A 17,810-nucleotide genomic window follows, 5' to 3' on the forward strand; every position below is an offset into this window, starting at 1 on the left:
GTACTGCTAACTAGTATTGTATTTCGCGATACATTTGCGCAGGCTACCCTGGTAATTCCACAAATGCACTTTGTTATGTAAAATCCAGTCCCGTGATATGTCTTTTATTCAGTGATGTAGCAAAGATAGTACGGACATGCAAATAAAAATATTTTTTCAAAAATAAACTCATTTATTTCTTATTAAAAAATTGGATAACAATCAATATCATTCTATAGTGTGATATAGCACCTTCGCTTACAATATAGGGGGAGACATGATTCGGTAAACAGTGTATAATATAAAAATGTATAAATGCTTATTCGTTCTTGAAGTTGGGTGGCCTCTTCTCGACGAAGGCTGTCATGCCCTCTTTGCGGTCCTCCTGTAACAGAAAGTAAAGATATTTCAAATATAAGAAATAATATTGTTTGCCTAATTCTCAAAATCCCATCTTCCCGTTCTGTTATTAGGTAGCAGTTATTGCCATACTTTGCATAATTGCATTAAAGAACATGTTACACTTGATAAAAACTACCGTGGCGTTAAACTTACGGTGGCGAAAGTTCCATAGAAGTATGCTTTCTCGAACTGCAGGCCAGACTTGAGCGTGGTCTCGTAAGCCTGGTTGACGGCTGCCTTAGCCATCTTCACGATGAGGGGGGAGTGGGTGCCGATCCTCTCGGCCAACTTGATGGTCTCCTCGAGGAGTTTGTCTACGGGGAACACGCGGCTTACCAGACCTGAGAAAGAAAGTATGATGTTTATTTATGGTAAGAGTACTCAGTAGTTTGATCGATGTTGATGTGGCACCGTGAAGCGCACAAAAGTTTCTTCAGGTTAGCTCGTGGGAACATTTGTATAGAATAGAAATGTTTCGCGCGCAATTTTGATGACGTCAATATTTTTAAGCAAGCGTAGATAAAAAGGAGGATTCATTCTGCTCCTAATTTCTACATTCACAATAAACAATTGAAAGGTCTAATAAACAAAAAACAAATCAAGAGTTCCTAATTCAAAACACCAAACTTACCCATTCTCTCAGCCTCATGCGCGTCAATAAAGTTGCCAGTCAACACGATTTCCATCGCCTTGGACTTGCCAACGTATCTTGGGAGGCGTTGAGTGCCGCCAGCTCCGGGGATGGTACCAATGTTGATCTCTGGTTGACCGAACTTCGCCTTCTCGCCCGCGTAGATGATGTCGCAAAGCATGGCGAGCTCGCAACCTCCTCCAAGCTGTAATAGAAGAAAATTATAGTAGTGAAAAGTAAGTTGAAAAAAGTTCTTAGAATAATGAAATGGTTTTTTATAGGTATAGTCGTCAACACAATTGAAATACCAAAATAGGTACGTAAAAAAAAAAGCAAAATCTGTTTTGTCATTCTCTGTTGGTTTTATTCTGTAAGTAGTTAAGCTATGATTACTTTGGAATATTTCAGTTTTTTTAAATAATACTTTTGTTAGTTACGGCAGATTCGAAGTTTGTTAGCGTGATTTAAATGTCGTTCAGTAAATTTGTGAACGTTATAATGTTTTTGTATTCATTTTCAATCTATCTTTAGTTTGCGTATGATTGAGAATTACAGAAATAACTTTTACTGGCTTTAAAAAACTAAGATGATACTCACAGCGAATCCATTGACGGCAGCGATGATAGGTTTGCCGCAGTTGGAGACATCTTCCCAGTCCTTCAGGAAGCCCTTGTTAATGTTCCCGCTGAAGGTGTTGTTCTGCATCTCCTTGATGTCAGCGCCGGCGGCGAAGGCTTTCTCATTGCCTTTAAAATAAGTGGAAAAAGGCTTTATTTGATGATGTTCTATTTACGTGAATTGGGTGGTTAAATCAGAAGGTCGAAGGTGTGCTTGCGTTGGGATTTAAGTAGGATGCATTTATTTTCTTTTTTTTTTATAATGCAACGCCATAATATTGAAACCCAGTTATATATGGTACAGTTTTAAGGAATACGATAAGAACATGTAAGTAAACGGTCCCGTAATGTCGTTTTAGGAGTTTACTCCTAAAAACATAAAAATATAAAGGATCAAATATAAATATGTATTTTTTTCTTAGTTGATCCTTTATATTTTCTTATAGAAAGTTGCAGTTGACGAAAAATAAGGTGTCTTGTTATTAATTCATATATAAAGTTTATCGTATTTATCTGTTTTTACAGTACTCTGACTGATAAAACAAGGTGTGTCTTACGTAAAAACGTTGCCAACTTAGTAGGCCACGATATGGCAAAGATAAATAATTTTGATAACATATCGTCATTTATTTGAGCTTTGCTAATCTTGGAACACAAAGGTTAAATGATTACGTAATTATCTTTTGGACTGAATGACTTGCTTTTCTTGGGTTTAATCCGCTGATAATTGTACCCCATGTTGGGAGGACACAGATAGAGTAATTAGTAGTAGAAGCAGGCCCTAGGGCCACTGTCACTTATTTTGTTAGATGTTTTCCTTTTAAACATCTTCTAGAAATAGAGATTCTCAATTCAGGAGTGGTAATTTTTTTTATCAGTATTACAGCTGACTGAAACAAAGTATTTTTGTTTCTAGCTTACCCTTACAAATGGCATACTACATGAAATTTATTTCCTGTTTCTATAAACTAGAAACAGTCTGTTTTTCTTATGGACAGTAACTTTTGGATTTTATTTAATTAATTTCGATCCATAAGAAAAAGGTTTTTCTTTATAAGAACCAGCCAATAGTGAAGTAGCAATTAAATTATTTTACCTGTAATAATAATAGCGGCAATCTTGTTATCAGCATCAAAGTCTCTGACAGCCTGGCCAAGCTCTACGAAGAGTGGGCCACAGAGGGCATTCAGGGCCTTAGGCCTGTTCAACTGGATGAGGCCTACATTCTTCTTGGCGCCAACTACATCGATTTTGATGTTTTCATATGCAGGGCCTGTGGAATAAAATAGAAAGGAGGTTAGATTGTAAACAAATTAATGGCTGTTCCGAATATTCTATTTATCTGTTCTCTTGCTTATTAATTTAGATAGGAATTTGATATTACTATTTGTACGAGTGTATATATCTAGTAAGGGAACCAACAGATAGATAGAATATTGGGATAGCTGTAAATAGGTATATATGACTTTGAATATGGAAGGGTATTTTTTTTTTTTGCATAGATCCAGCAAAGTTTAGGCACTCATTGCCAGGCAGAATTGTAATCTATATTCAACAAAAAACTAACAGAAACTAATTTTGAGCATTTTACAGTTTACATTGTATGTTTGTGGTGTACATAGCCTTATGTAATTAAGTAAACAGCAAGATACAATGTTAGTCTATTGCTTCTTTAAAGCATATTTTTCTGTTGTTGATTACACACAGATACAAAAATATTAAACCAAGTTTATACTTGCTTAGTATGAAATATTCTTTGACTATAGTTCGGCCGCTCAGAGAATGCGTTTCTGACACATCGCGATTGAATTGACGACGTAACTTTGTAATGGCGTTGCAGTACGATAAAAATATTTTTGCTGGTTGTTTATCGTTTTAACAATTGTTGAGCATTAAAACAACATTATTATATCAATAATAATCAATGAATGTTGTAATTTTGTGCCAAATTGAGTGTCAAATAACTTGGTAAACAATATTTTTCTAAATCTATACTGCGCTATTACAAGGTTATGTCAGCGCTTTATATTTGTAGTGCTGTGCTAAAAATAACAGGCAAGTATCGTAATCTGTTCTGGTTGATGGTTCTTATACAGTTATACTTATAATATAAAATAATACGTTTTGTTTTTCTTTTTAAGAATTTGAAAATAATGGACTATAGGATAACTTTTATGAAATATAAAAATAAAACTATGATCAAACTGAACGCGCGAAAGAAAGTAGCATTTTTATATTTAGGTTGAAAATGGTAACCCCAAATGGCATCATGGGCCGTCATTTTAAGAAGGGTGGAACGCCGTCGCCTCCTTTTGCGAGGATGTGATGGTCGCAAAGGAGACGGCGGAAAGGGAGAGGGAAACTAGTACCACTCTCCCCGCCCGCAGTAGACGTAGTGGGCGTCGCAGGGTGGCCGATCTCCGGCCACCCTAGGGCGCGGCCTGCGGGCGACAGACTAGGGGCGTCTGTCGTCCGAACAGAAACAGGCCTCGAGACGGTGGCGTAGTGTTGCGCGCGCCTCTCCTAGTTGAGTTCACTGTGGCCGCTGGCTGGTGGCCACTTACGGTGACGGGGCCCGCCTTCAAACATCTGGCGGGCCAATACCTGTCGGGGGTGCGGAAGAATGCTTAGGCGATACCCGTGCCCTCGACACAAGGTAATTGGTGGCAACACTGGGTGGGTTTTTAGCCGGTAAGAGTCCGGCACACCCCCTCCACCGACCCCAGGTGGAGGGTAGTCCATGAGGATTTTCCCCCTGTTAAAAAAAAAATGGGCCGTCATTTTGTGACGCTAAATAGTCATTTGTTGTCGTTTCGTGCGCTAAGACTAAGTGCCCTGCCTCATTAGGACGCCAATGGCGACGTCGCCGGCTACGTATCCAAGCAGTTAGTATTGAAATGTATGGAACCTAACTCACTTGGCGACGGTTTGGTAAATTCGCCAAATTGGAGGCGTGGCCACGAGCTACAGTTCCCTATGTGGCTTCTGGCTACTGGCAACTTGGCGACGTGGCCACAGTAGCCACTATAATATACACGGTAAAGCGCACCTCCCTCACACAGTCGCCAATGTGGTCGCCAGTCAGCTTGCAATTTCTTGAGCGACGACGTAAACAATTGACTGTCGAGACGCCATGGCCACTCGACTTGGCGACATTTGGATGCCAGAAGTAGCCAGACCTGTGCCGCTGGCGACGTCGCCATGGCGTCCCAGTGAGGTAGAGCTCTAAAAACCTGATTTTGGAAGATTTTGACCGAGATATCAGGATTGATTCTGTTATTGATAATACCTAATATACACGTAGGCGAAGATGATGATGAAGACACCACCTCCTCAAGCGAATCGGAGTCTGATTAATATTCTGTACGCACATTCAATTCAATGTACTTACTTTATTGCATAGAAATACAGATTGTAACTTTGTAACAAAGAATAAATAAAACGATTTTATTATATGAATATTACCTTTTTTTGGTTTCCACTTAAATAACTAAAATATAAATTTTAAATGATTCCGCCAATTTAAAACGAAAATAATCTTAAAATAATGCGGCGGTTTATTTTGGGGGAACGGTAACGAACTCAGTGTTATGTTGTGCCCATCACTAGTCCTGACTAACTGATAGGTGTCAGGAACGCATTCTCTGAACGGCCGAACTATAGTTTGAAGTCTGGCCTTAGCACCAACAATTCTATAAGTTATTTTTTGTTTGGTTCAGTCAGCAGACCTACACCAATAAAATATTTTATTAGTTTTTAATTTTTTAAATAATAATTAGCAAAGTTTAATTTACGGTATAAGCAGTACCTAGTAGAAACAAAAATCATCAAATTTTTACCAAAACAAGTGATAAGATTTTATCAGTCTTACTGTCAAGGTCACACATTTTTGTATCTAGTTGTAGGGTAACTACTATTCTACTTGTATAACACATACCTATATTTTTTTAAATAATTAAGAACAGAATTCTAATTCTACAGGTATGTATAGAAATTGTGGGGTTACTGAGGCTGTTCGATTTTTTTTTAAATAACAAAGTTTACGGTTGAAGTTAGAATAGTTTTCTTAATTAATTCATTTTTAAAAGTGGTTAACCAACCTCTTTTGAGATGTTACTATTTTATTGTTATCAGTTATTTTAATCCCATTATCTTGTCATCATCTGCGAACCACGGGACAGTTTTCTAAAGTTAAATGAGGTTTGCTTACCAGTGCTATAGAACTTAACGAAACCGGTATTAGCGGCTGCTACCCTGTTGACCACATTCTTTCCCAACAATACACGAGTTACTACACCGACTGAGGCCATTTTTGTGTTCAGTATTAATAAACGACTAGAACGTCGCTTCTCTTATCCAATACTAAATGATATAAAACACGATAAAAGTAAAACGCCGGAGAAAACTTTGGAGGAATGAACTTTGATACTGTGTGATAAAAATGTATAATGATAAGAATAATAAATTAGGACTGGAAGAGGAAGAAGCAAATATACGTTTCTCAATGGTGTGAAAGAGAAGTAAGACATTCTTCAACAAGTTGAAATGTCAAGTGCGTTTTGTTTCGATCTAAATTCGCAGTTGTTTGTAGAGTATCGGTATACTCAACATTATTGCAAGGAAAAACCAAACGTTTTGACATTTGCAATACAAAAATAAACAAGAATGCAAAAGGGCGCGAATTTTTAATTTGTTTAAAGTTAAAACATTAAAAAAAAGGTAGTACCAAAGAAGGGCGGTTCGATAGAAGGATTCGATGTAGTAACCCTCGATGGGAGCGGAGGGAAACTGGCGAGAGAATATTTTGACTTTCATAACTGTGTTGTACTTGCAACTATGCCTGTAAGGTAAGTTTCAGATGCAATATTTTTGCCAAAGCTTTTATGATTGGCTTTAGAGTACTTAGCTTTTATTTCTTGAATGTTTTGAAGTGTAAATAGCAAAATCATTCAGTATCTTATTGCTCACATTTGTAAGCTGTCTCGCAGTTAAGCTCATATATCGTGATATATTTGCGTAGGCCAGCCTGGTAATTCGATGTAGAAAAGAGAGTACCAACATGCTAATAAAAAATAAGAATCATCAAAAATAAACTCTATTTTGTCTTATTAAAAAAATGGATAACAATTAATATTATTTACAGTGTAGTTATTATACACAGTGTGATGTAGCACCAAGCTCTTCTTTCGCTTTCTGACTGTCTTTTGAGGTGCTCGTAGAATGACGCCCACTGCAGAGACAAGCCTGTCGTCTTTTATATGAGATGGATGGACGGTGAGCCACCCAAAATTAACCGCGGCAAATAGCACCTTCACTTATAATATACGGGAGACATGATTCGGTAAACAGTATATAATATAAAAATGTATAAATGCTTATTCGTTCTTGAAGTTGGGTGGCCTCTTCTCCACGAAGGCTGTCATGCCCTCTTTGCGGTCCTCCTGTAACAGAAAGTTACTATCAAAGGAGAACATTCATTTCGTACCCAAAACTAAAAGTGCCGGCCAGAAGAAAAAAATAGTAGATTCTTGTAGAGAATAATGCCCTGAAGATTTTTTACTATTACAAGAATTGTCTACAATTAACCCCCAGGCTGCTATTTTACTTTGAAAATACCAAAAAATCCCACAATGTTTGGAGCATTACATTACAGCCCCAAACTGGAGAAGCCAGCCGTTGCCTTCAAACGACTCCTATTCGACCTGGGAAGTCATCAAATGACCCCCCTCTCGCTGTGGGAAAGTCAGACTCTTACTGACTAAAACCCATCATGGGGAAACCAGGGCCGCGATAATTCTTTCGAAAAATCCCGCAGCCCCGATGGGCCTTGTCCCCGCAAAAATATCGTACTATTCTTGTCGAGGATGCCCTGAAGATTTTTTATATTGTAAGGAACGTCTTCGGTTAACCTTCAGACTGCCATTTGAGTTTATCGCGAATAATAATCTATACTTGAATGTTACGGCAAATAACGTCCACAGTATTTTTTTAACTAATCGAACGTCTCGTAACTCTTTCGAATAATCCCACAGACCCGACAGGTTTTGGTCACCTGGGGTTTGCTAACACTCTCTTGTCTCCAAGAGAAAGACGGAGGGACGATGAGCCACTCGATATTCTACAGGGGCGAGGGGCAATGGGATGCCTTCGTCTCCTTCTGCGTAGCATGCCAGAGAAGGAGGCGGTGGAATAAGAGGAGATAAGAGAGATAGGAGTGAGATAGGAGACGTAGAAGACACCACGCGCCACGCGCGTCGGGTGTCGAGAAGACTCCCGCCACCGTAGACGTCGGTCTGTGGGCGGTGAGTTTAGAGAGGCTCATCGTCCCTTCGCCGCATTGGAGACTACAGGCCCGTGTCGGCGGCGAGCGTTGGTCCAAGCCCTCCTCAGACAGTTAGCAAACCCCAGTGGGGCTCACCAGGGTCAGAACCTGCCGGGGCTGCGAGATTGTGCGAAAGAGTTACCGCGGCCCGGTACAATATCAGAAGGATCATGATGGGTTTAAATCAGTAAGTCTCCTCGGTGTAGCAGGAGGGGGGGGGGGTATATGGTAGACGTTCAATTAGTTTGGACGTTATTTGCTGTAACATTCAAGTATAGATTTCTATTCACGATAAACTCAAATAGCAGTCTGAGGGTTAACCGAAGACGTTCCTTATAATAGTAAAAAATCTTCAGAGCATCCTCGACAAGAATCGTACGATATTTTTGCGGGGACAAGGCCTATCGTGGCTGCGGGATTGTTCGAAAGAATTACCGCGGCCCTGGTTTCCCCATGATGGGTTTTAGTCAGTAAGAGTCTGACTTTCCCACAGCGAGAGGGGGGTCATTTGATGACTTCCCAGGTCGGGCAGGAGTCGCTTGAAGGCAGCGGCTGTCTTCTCCAGTTTGGGGCCGTAATGTAATGTAATAATTAAATGCCATTAACGAATACCTAAATGATAAAAATATAAAGACATAAACAGTCACACGCACATACACACACACACACACATATACGCGCTCACACACAGCTTCCAAGTTTACAGTGTAGATTAAGTGTTTAAATAAATAAATAAAAAATAAAAAAACTTTAAAATATAAATATGTATAACTTATTTGCCTGTATAACTACTTTAGTCTTAGTCAACAATAATAAGTAACATAGCCGATAAGAGCTTCCTCTCTCCTATCCCACTTATTTTGCTGTGCCCGACAGGGTCCATGTGAACTATTTATAAGTACTACCACCTAAGAATACATGTGGAAAGCAATAAAAGTATTGAGTATTGAGTATTGAGTAATGCTCCAAACATTGTGGGATTTTTTGGGATTTTCAAAGTCAAATAGCAGCCTAGGGGTTAATTGTAGACAATTCTTGTAATAGTAAAAAATCTTCAGGACATTATCCTCTACGAGAATCTACTATTTTTTTCTTCTGGCCGGCACTTTCATTTTTGGGTACAAAATGTTCGAGACTTGAATGATCTCCTTTAAGTTATTAAATGGGGGTGAATACTTTTATGTTCCTTTTTTTTTTCCGACGACAAAAATCATCAAATGACCCCTCCCGCTGTGGGTTAGCAGCGGTGAGGGAGTGTCAGACTCTTACTGACTAGAAACCGTCGTGTTCCGTCATAGGCGTTTTATGTACCAGGGCCGCGGTACCTCTTTCGAACAACCCGCAGGCCCGGCAGGCCTTGGCCCTGCTGGGCCCCGCTGGGGTTGCTGACATCTCTTTGAGGAGCGCGTGGAACAACGCGCGCCGCCGACACGGGTCTGTCGTCTAAGTAGACAGAGGGACGATGAGCCACCCGAACTCACCGCCCACAGACCCACGCCTACGGTGGCCGGGAGTCATCAAGCGACACCCGGCGCCCATGGTGTCTACCTGTTTTATGTTCCTCTCGAAATTCAGTTGATAGGTAGGTCTTATGTGTATAGGTTACTAGGTTTATAAATTTCAGAAAGCAGTCCCTAACCCATGCATACCTGAAAAGGCATTATACAGTCTTCCTAATTTAGATACTATTACTTTGCAAGTAGCTATATTGTCAAAAGTCCACTTCATAATTATTAGTTTAGAACATGTTAGGGAGATTTGAGAATACTTTATTAGCAACGGAAGATAAATCATAAACTTACAGTAGCGAAAGTTCCGTAGAAGTATGCCTTCTCGAACTGCAGGCCAGACTTGAGCGTGGTCTCGTAAGCCTGGTTGACGGCTGCCTTAGCCATCTTCACGATGAGGGGGGAGTGGGTGCCGATCCTCTCGGCCAGCTTGATGGTCTCCTCGAGGAGTTTGTCGACTGGGAACACGCGGCTTACCAGACCTGAGAAACAAGTTTATACAATGTTTTAAAAATATTTTTTTGCCACCTTATTATAAAACGTGGTTTTTAAAAAGTACCAGCTTTTGTACCACCTTTACACCACTGTCCCGAACAATATCAGTAGACTAAAGCTATTACTAAAGCGGATACCTACTTCTTAAAACCACGTTTTATAATAAGGTGGCTGGTGTTCTCGCTCCAGCAAACAATAAAAAATTGCGTGCGAGCATATCTAAAACGTCTTTTCTAAGTTTGCAATAAACAATTGAAAATCTCTTTTTTTAATGATTCCTAATTCAAAACACCAAGCTTACCCATTCTCTCAGCCTCATGCGCATCAATAAAGTTGCCAGTCAACACAATTTCCATCGCTTTGGACTTGCCAACGTATCTTGGGAGGCGCTGAGTACCACCAATTCCGGGAATAGTCCCGAGGTTGATCTCCGGCTGGCCGAACTTGGCCTTCTCACCCGCGTAGATGATATCGCAAAGCATGGCGAGCTCGCAGCCTCCTCCAAGCTGTAATAGGAATATAAGTTTGTGGAAATTTTGGGCATGGTGATGAATAGTAGAATTAAAAGTTGATTGGTTTATGATATATTTCTTATAGGTACAGACAGCAATAAAAACCCATTTATTTACCCAAAATTTAGATGTCGCTTAATAACTTTTAAAATGTTATAAAATTTAATTGTTTCCAATCAACTTCATTCTTCAGCCTACAGAAGCAACCTTCTGAACAACAGACACCCTCAATGTTTTTGGGCCTTTATTAAAAAAGAAATATGAACTCACAGCAAATCCATTCACAGCAGCGATGACAGGTTTGCCGCAGTTGGAGATATAATCTTCAATGTCTTGCAAGAAGCCCTTCTTCGTGTTCCCGCTGAAGGTGTTGTTTTGCATCTCCTTGATGTCAGCGCCGGCGGCGAAGGCTTTCTCATTGCCTTTAAAATAGGTAGAAAAAGGTTTTATTTGATGATGTTTTTTATCTTTTTATTCAATTTTGGTAATAGCTGTGCCTGTAGGATATGTCGGATGGCCTTGGCCAGTAATATATGTATGGGGTGGTTGATCTAAGTTAGGTGATTCACACACGGTCCCGCACTTCTCACGGCTCTTGTTGATTTAACTTACGGCCTTACCCATTATATTTTCTAACTAGTGCCATACAAGTAATGTCAAATTCCAGTAAGCAAAACAACGAGTGTCATACGCAATCCGCTCAGACCATTCACTGGATCCCGCGGCATTCCGCGGAGTCTTGTGAGTCGTTGAAGCTAGTGTTTGTACTTATTTTGTGGGTGTTAGTGCACCTGCACTCATTTGAATATTATGTTTATCTGTTTGTACAACAGGCTGATTAATTACCACAAGGTGTGATTTCTAAGTAAAAAAGTTGCCAAGATAGCATGACATTACATAGCGAAGATAATACATTTTGATAACATTAACGTGACCTTGTGTTGTGACCGTGTGGGCTTCAGGGCCACTGTGATTTATATTACCTATTTATTTTATTTAACTTTATATTCTTCAACAATCAACATCATCAAATATCAATGATGTTTTCCTTTTAACCAACTTCCAAAATAAGGATTTTCAATTGGGATGTGGCTTTTTAATATCACTGTTATTACAGGATTTTTTTCTTTGAAATCATCGAGTGACTGACCTAACTGCTGAAATAGAATATATTTTTGTTCTTTCAAATAAAATGATATTACCTGTGATAACAATAGCAGCAATCTTGTCATCAGTTTCGAAGTCTTTAACAGCCTGGCCAACCTCTACGAAGAGCGGGCCACACAGGGCATTCAGGGCCTTAGGCCTGTTCAACTGGATGAGGCCTACATTCTTCTTGGCACCAACTACTTCAACTTTAATGTTTTCATATGCAGGGCCTGTAGAATAAGAAAAAAAGAAAGTTTGATTTAGGCTGTAAATAGATTAGTTTATGGCATTGTATCTGAAAGGTTATATAATAAAAAAAAATACACTTTGCCTAAAGAATTTTTTTTGTGTATTACATTGACAGTTAGCGGGAATAACATATATTTTTTTCTATTCAACAATTCAATGTTAATACTACGATCCTTTTCCCATAAGATTCATTCAGTTTTTAAATAAAAACAAAACACAAACTTGATCGAGATGTAACTATTTTATTGTTACTTATCAGTAATTTGATTCCTCCTCCGATGATGATGATGATATTATGATCTTGCATCATTGAGGCACAATGGGCCACTTTTCTACGTTTGTAAAGTGAGGTTTGCTTACCAGTGCTATAGAACTTAACGAAACCGGTATTAGCGGCTGCTACCCTGTTGACCACATTCTTTCCCAACAATACACGAGTTACTACACCGACTGAGGCCATTTTTCAGTTCAGTATTAATAAACGACTAGATCGTCGCCTCTCTTATACAATACTGAATGATATAAAGCCCGATAAAAGTAAAACGCCGAAGCAATAACTTCGGCAGAATAATCTTTGATACTACGTGATAAAAATGTAATTGATAAGAGGACTGGAAGAGAAAGCAAATATAGATTCCTCAAAAGTGTGAAAGAGAAGTAAGACATTCCACAAGTTGAAATGTCAAGTGCGTTTAGTTTCGATATAAATTCGGATTTATTTCTAGAGTACCCAACGAAAACGCTGGGTAAACTAAACGTTTTGACATTTGCTATGCAAAACAAACAAATAACCTCACTTTCAATCAGCTGATTGATCCCCCAAATGTTATTATTTTAATAACAATACAAATTGCTGTAAAAAGTTAATGTCTAGGAACGATGACGACAAAAAAATACACATTCTTCCTTTTAACCGGCGAACCTGGTTTGGTTTTTCTAATACGATTTTTTGTAGGATTGTTTGCGTAAGTGCCTTTACAACCAAATTGTTTTCAGGAGTCGGCAAGACTACACTTACTAAGAAGTTATCAACGGAAATTTCATTAAAAGGTATTCAGACCACAGGATTTTATACTGAAGAAGTAAGAAAGGGCCGCTCAAGGGAAGGATTCGATGTAGTAACTCTGGACGGGACTAGAGGCAGACTGGCGAGAGATCAGAGCCTATTAAATGAACCAATAAAATACAAAGTTGGAAAGTATGGTGTTCTAATTCAGGAATTTGAAAAAGTGGCTTTGCCTTCATTGATAAAGGTGAACCAAAATTTTTTCTACCTTGCTCTAAAAGTTAATAGAAGCATCGGGCAGTTCTAAAGCGGGCGATACCCACCGGGCGCCTAAATCAACCGATCGATTTTTGTAGGACGTGATTTCTCATCTTGATCCAACTGACCATTGGCACTGTTTCAAATCCCACGATTATAACATTTGTTGTATTCAGTAGGGTGTAATACTCATTAGTTAGACTTACTAGAATTTAATTTAACTATTCTTTTTTTTCAGCCAGATACAACTCAGCCACATTTGTTGGTAATAGATGAGATAGGCAAGATGGAATTCTTCAGTGATCCATTCAAGACTGCAATAAGAACTATTTTTAGTCCTTCATCGAACTGTGTTGTACTGGCCACTATTCCTGTAAGGAGAAGCGATCAGTTAATCGAGTCTATAAGAAATCATAACTTGGCCAAAGTGTGGATGGTAAGAAAATGGTTTTATATTTTTTGTCTTTCAGTGTATATATATAGATTTTAACTAAAAAGTTTATTTTTCCAAAAGGGCAAAGATTTCACTTAATTTTCATCCTCTCTCTATATATTTTCCATAATTTTCATAAGGTTGAGGATGTTAGCTAGGCAGTCACTCCAATGGTACTAAGCTGCATCCAGTCAATCTGGAAGCCGACCAACATAGTTTTGGGAAAAGGCCAGGCTAACTAGATGATGATGGTTAAAAACCATGAATGGTGTGTAATAGTCGTTTTTTTTGTTACCAGGTAACCAGAGAAAATAGGAATACAATTCATAATGAAATACTTAAGGAAATAAATACCACTCTGAACTTTATGTGAAATGTTTATTATAGAGCTCTAATATTTATTTAATTAACATGGAGAGTATGTAACATTCATTTGTTTGAACATCTGTTTTATAAGCACCATCATTTATTAACGTAGAAGCTGAAATTATTTTTTTACAAAAAAAAAGTGTTTGCATATATGTATTCTTGCATAACAAAAAATAAACATACTGCGATAACAAAAGTAATTAAAGTAAAAGTAATTGGAAAATATTAAGTATAATCAATCACAAAACATAAGGTTGATATCAATAGTAACATTGAAATATGAAGTAATAATAGATTTAATATACAGTAGCAACAACATTAACTTTCAACAACATTAAGTAATAATTTCCTATTAAAGCAGAATTTAATGCTGAATATATCTGTAGCATTGGTCCAATTTTTGTTGAATTAGTGGGCTGTCACCAAAATGCAATTACTGACCACCTAAAAATTGTATAATCTTATCTAATAGTGTTGTCTGTAAATTGATATTTATGTAACACTATTCCATTTCACAGCATTGATGCTATTTTTACTGATTTACTTGAAAGAGTTCCCAATGCTTTGCCTTCACCTAATACTTACTAAAATTATGGCACAATAAAACCTGTTTCAGCAAACTGAGTTTCAGGGTGTAACAGATAGACTTGTGTTTTATTTTAAGTAGTTTTTGTTAGCAACACTGAATTTTATGTTAAATTAACTTTCAATACAAGTACATAAGTAAAAAAAAACAGATTAAGTTTCCATGAAAAAAGTATTGAATTCTAATGAATTGAAAAATAAAGTACTATATCAAAATGTTAAATATCAGCTTTCATCGTCAGAATAATCATCAAACTGCCCATCAGACTCATATGGTTCTACAGGGTTGCACATTTTCTCATACTTCACTTGATCACCTATAGACAAGACATGGGCATCCATAGGACAGAAGTTTCCTTCTGCCATCTTCTTCTTGACGAAGATTAGCCATGGAGAACTGGGTGGGGTGACTGGCTTGTAGTACTGAGGAATCCAATGACTGTCCGAGTCCCAATCTTCGGGTGAACTGGACCGGGAGTCAACTATTTCTGGAAATTAACAACAATTTTATTTAACGTTGGGTTGCCATTTTGAGTTAACTAAAAGAGACCTTTCTGAAATGAATGTTCAAGGACCTCTGAATACAGTAATAAGTAGGAGTCTGTGAATATAGGGACAAATATCTGAAAAGATAGACAAGACTTACTAAATTTAAAATACTACTAAATTTAAATTTAATACTAAATTTAAAACAAGTTGTGCTCTTACCTGCATCATCATGCAAGAGGGATCAGCTTCCCACATCTTGTTTTTTTGATGTCTAAGCTAACTTGTCAAAGTTGTGTAGAAATAAGAAAAAATAACTTACCTTGTTTGCTGTTACAACCATCACCATCATTCACCATCATTGTTTCACCATCATTGTTTATTAAAGCATAGAGCTCTTCTTCATCTTGATCACAACTTGTATAGCTGCGATCGCTATCGTCATTTACAGGTTCAGGTTTACTGAAAAAAAAAAAAAAAAAATTAGTAATATGTATAACAAAAAGGAAATATATTTTTTTGTACTATAAAGACCCTGAAATTACTCAACCGATTTGAAAAATTCTTTCACTGTTGGTAAGCTTCATTCTTCCCAACATCTATACAAATATTATAAAGCTGAAGAGTTTGTTTGTTTGAACGCGCTAATCTCAGGAACTACTGGTCCGATTTGAACAATTCTTTCGGTGTTAGATAGCCCATTTATCAAGGAAGGTTATAGGATACTTATTTTATCCGGGTTTGCGCAGAGGTTCCCATGGGATGCGGGTGAAACCGCTGGCAGAAGCTAGTATTGTATACTTTATCCTCTTATGGGCAGTAGAAGGTTGAAGTCTATAATTTTTTTGCTCTTTTACCTTCCATCGACTCTGTCACAGCAGTTTGCTCGTAACTTAGCTTTTTTCACCAAATATTCTTCATTATTAGGTTCTTCAAAGTAGTTTTGAGCAAAATCCAGTTCTTCAAAATTGTTCATTGTATCTAATCCTTCATATAAGTTGTTATTGTACAGATCCAGGATTTTCAGACTAGATATTTCATGTAACTTTTCAGGAAGCATACATAGTTTATTGTCATCTAATTTCAGAGTAATTATTTTTTTTAATTTGTACATAGTATCAGGCAGGTAAAGAATATTATTGCATGACAGGATGCAAGTCTCTAAACTCATCAAATTACCAAACTCATCAGGTAGACTAGAAATATTGTTTTGAGATAGATTCAGTTCTTTTAAATTCTTATAAATATCTACACTAGAATTGATGTGGTATAGCTGCGTATTGATGAGATTTAGTTTCTCTATTTGGTGGCACTCGTCAAGGCCAGCACATGGTAAATGATCCAAATTATTTTTATTGTGACTGTAATCCTCATTGCCTAATATCACAACTTTAGCCTGAGAGAATGTAGACATAAACTTCACATATTTATTAAGTCTACAATTATGCACATCTATTTCCTCAACTGAAATTTTAATCTTTATAATCTCTTCAAAATAACCATTTTCAAAAGACAGGCATATGTTTTCATTATTACTTAAATTCATATAAACTAATTTATTTGGGTTTTCTTTCCAAACCCACAAAGGAGGTCCTTTAAGATTATTATTTGTTAAGTTGAGCCGTTCTAAACTATGACAGAAGCTTGGTTTGTCGTCAAAGAACTCTATTGAGTTAAAAGAAAGGTCTAGACTTTTTAAATTATCTATGTTTAATACACTGGGAGGCACTTCAGTTAATTTGTTGTGAGATAGTTTTAGATGGAGTATATTGTGCGGCAGTTTGATGTTTTCATCAAGACTTGATATTTTTCCATTGCTTAAGTCCAGGTCAGTGATGTTAGCCATAAATTGTATATTATTGATGATATCATTTTTGACTAAGCCGTTTGTTAATTCATTCTTTTTGTTGTTTTTCTCGTTTCCAAACATTTTTTAATTGCAATTTAAATAAACAGTTCAAAAAAACATAACCTTCCCGGCAATATAACAAAAAAGCTGTATGTTAATTTACGTATCGAGAAAGATAACTTGCACAAAAAGAACACGTAAATACCATTTACGTAAACATGTTTCAATATTAAATTAACACAAAAAGTATTGTAAAATATTTGAAAACTTTTGGCCTTTCAAAGTGACATTAAATCAATCAACAAACAGTGTTGCCAGATGATGATCAGGCATTCTCCCCAAATCTCACCCAAAATCCCCCCAAAATGTTAGTGTTTTGAGAAAAAACCCCCAGTAATTAGAAAAAAAAAAATATTGGAAATTTTTGGGAAGTTTATTGTAAAAGCGTATACATTGACCCATGAACGAGTTGCTTACTCTGTGGAGGCGAGTAGCATGTACAGCAAGATTATGTTTATTCCTAGTATTTATCCTATGAACATCAGACATTTGAACAAAGTTAGATATGTTTTTACGAACTTACATTAAATTTTCAAAAATGTATTGAGAGGCAACAGTCGGAATATTTACTTCTTTGAATTTCACTCTAAGAGAAACTTTTGGACCCGGATTATAAATGGCTCGAACGGCTCTTTTCTGTAAAATAAATATAGTATAGGTAGTTATCGCCACGGATAAGGAGCTCTCGGTGGAAGAGTGGGGATCGCTTTGCGCACTGTACAGTTAAGGCAATAAACCAATAAATCACTTCTGCACAGGTGAAGGTCAGGGCTCAATATCCTTGCCGATGATTATATCATCGTTCATCGTCGTTCTCCACAATCAGCATTATTGTGGTAGTGTGTGGTTCTATGGTGCGTTCAAATTGAGTAGTGAGTAATTTGGTCGCGTTCAGTATAA

General features: G+C 37.5%; 4 protein-coding genes across 4 annotated transcripts; 1 reads left to right on the top strand and 3 right to left on the bottom strand.

Annotated features, from left to right (window-relative positions):
* Window positions 1–151: 151 nt before the first annotated feature.
* On the bottom strand, window positions 152–6,118 carry LOC110377936 (probable enoyl-CoA hydratase, mitochondrial). Its single transcript, XM_021337008.3, has 6 exons — window positions 5,840–6,118; window positions 2,726–2,902; window positions 1,610–1,758; window positions 1,013–1,217; window positions 535–722; window positions 152–364 (listed from the first exon to the last, which is right to left on the bottom strand). The coding sequence occupies exons 1-6, from the start codon at window positions 5,937–5,939 to the stop codon at window positions 299–301; spliced, it is 885 nt and encodes a 294-aa protein (XP_021192683.3). The 5' UTR covers window positions 5,940–6,118; the 3' UTR covers window positions 152–298.
* Window positions 6,119–6,708: 590 nt separating this feature from the next.
* Window positions 6,709–12,468, bottom strand: LOC135116606 (enoyl-CoA hydratase, mitochondrial-like). The gene is made up of 6 exons (XM_064040033.1): window positions 12,225–12,468; window positions 11,669–11,845; window positions 10,737–10,888; window positions 10,256–10,460; window positions 9,754–9,941; window positions 6,709–7,070 (listed from the first exon to the last, which is right to left on the bottom strand). Exons 1-6 carry the CDS (start codon window positions 12,322–12,324, stop codon window positions 7,005–7,007), a joined length of 888 nt encoding a protein of 295 aa, XP_063896103.1. The 5' UTR covers window positions 12,325–12,468; the 3' UTR covers window positions 6,709–7,004.
* Window positions 12,469–12,621: 153 nt separating this feature from the next.
* Window positions 12,622–14,574, top strand: LOC110377958 (nucleoside-triphosphatase THEP1). Its single transcript, XM_021337017.3, has 4 exons — window positions 12,622–12,789; window positions 12,861–13,117; window positions 13,367–13,564; window positions 13,860–14,574. The coding sequence occupies exons 1-4, from the start codon at window positions 12,744–12,746 to the stop codon at window positions 13,932–13,934; spliced, it is 576 nt and encodes a 191-aa protein (XP_021192692.3). The 5' UTR covers window positions 12,622–12,743; the 3' UTR covers window positions 13,935–14,574.
* A 140-nt stretch (window positions 14,575–14,714) lies between these two features.
* LOC110377921 (leucine-rich repeat protein soc-2 homolog) lies at window positions 14,715–17,150 on the bottom strand. Its single transcript, XM_021336980.3, has 3 exons — window positions 15,859–17,150; window positions 15,324–15,463; window positions 14,715–15,003 (listed from the first exon to the last, which is right to left on the bottom strand). The coding sequence occupies exons 1-3, from the start codon at window positions 16,929–16,931 to the stop codon at window positions 14,741–14,743; spliced, it is 1,476 nt and encodes a 491-aa protein (XP_021192655.3). The 5' UTR covers window positions 16,932–17,150; the 3' UTR covers window positions 14,715–14,740.
* Window positions 17,151–17,810: the final 660 nt, after the last annotated feature.

Source organism: Helicoverpa armigera, chromosome 2, assembly GCF_030705265.1.
Source record: "Helicoverpa armigera isolate CAAS_96S chromosome 2, ASM3070526v1, whole genome shotgun sequence".
Taxonomy (NCBI): Eukaryota; Metazoa; Arthropoda; class Insecta; order Lepidoptera; family Noctuidae; genus Helicoverpa; species Helicoverpa armigera.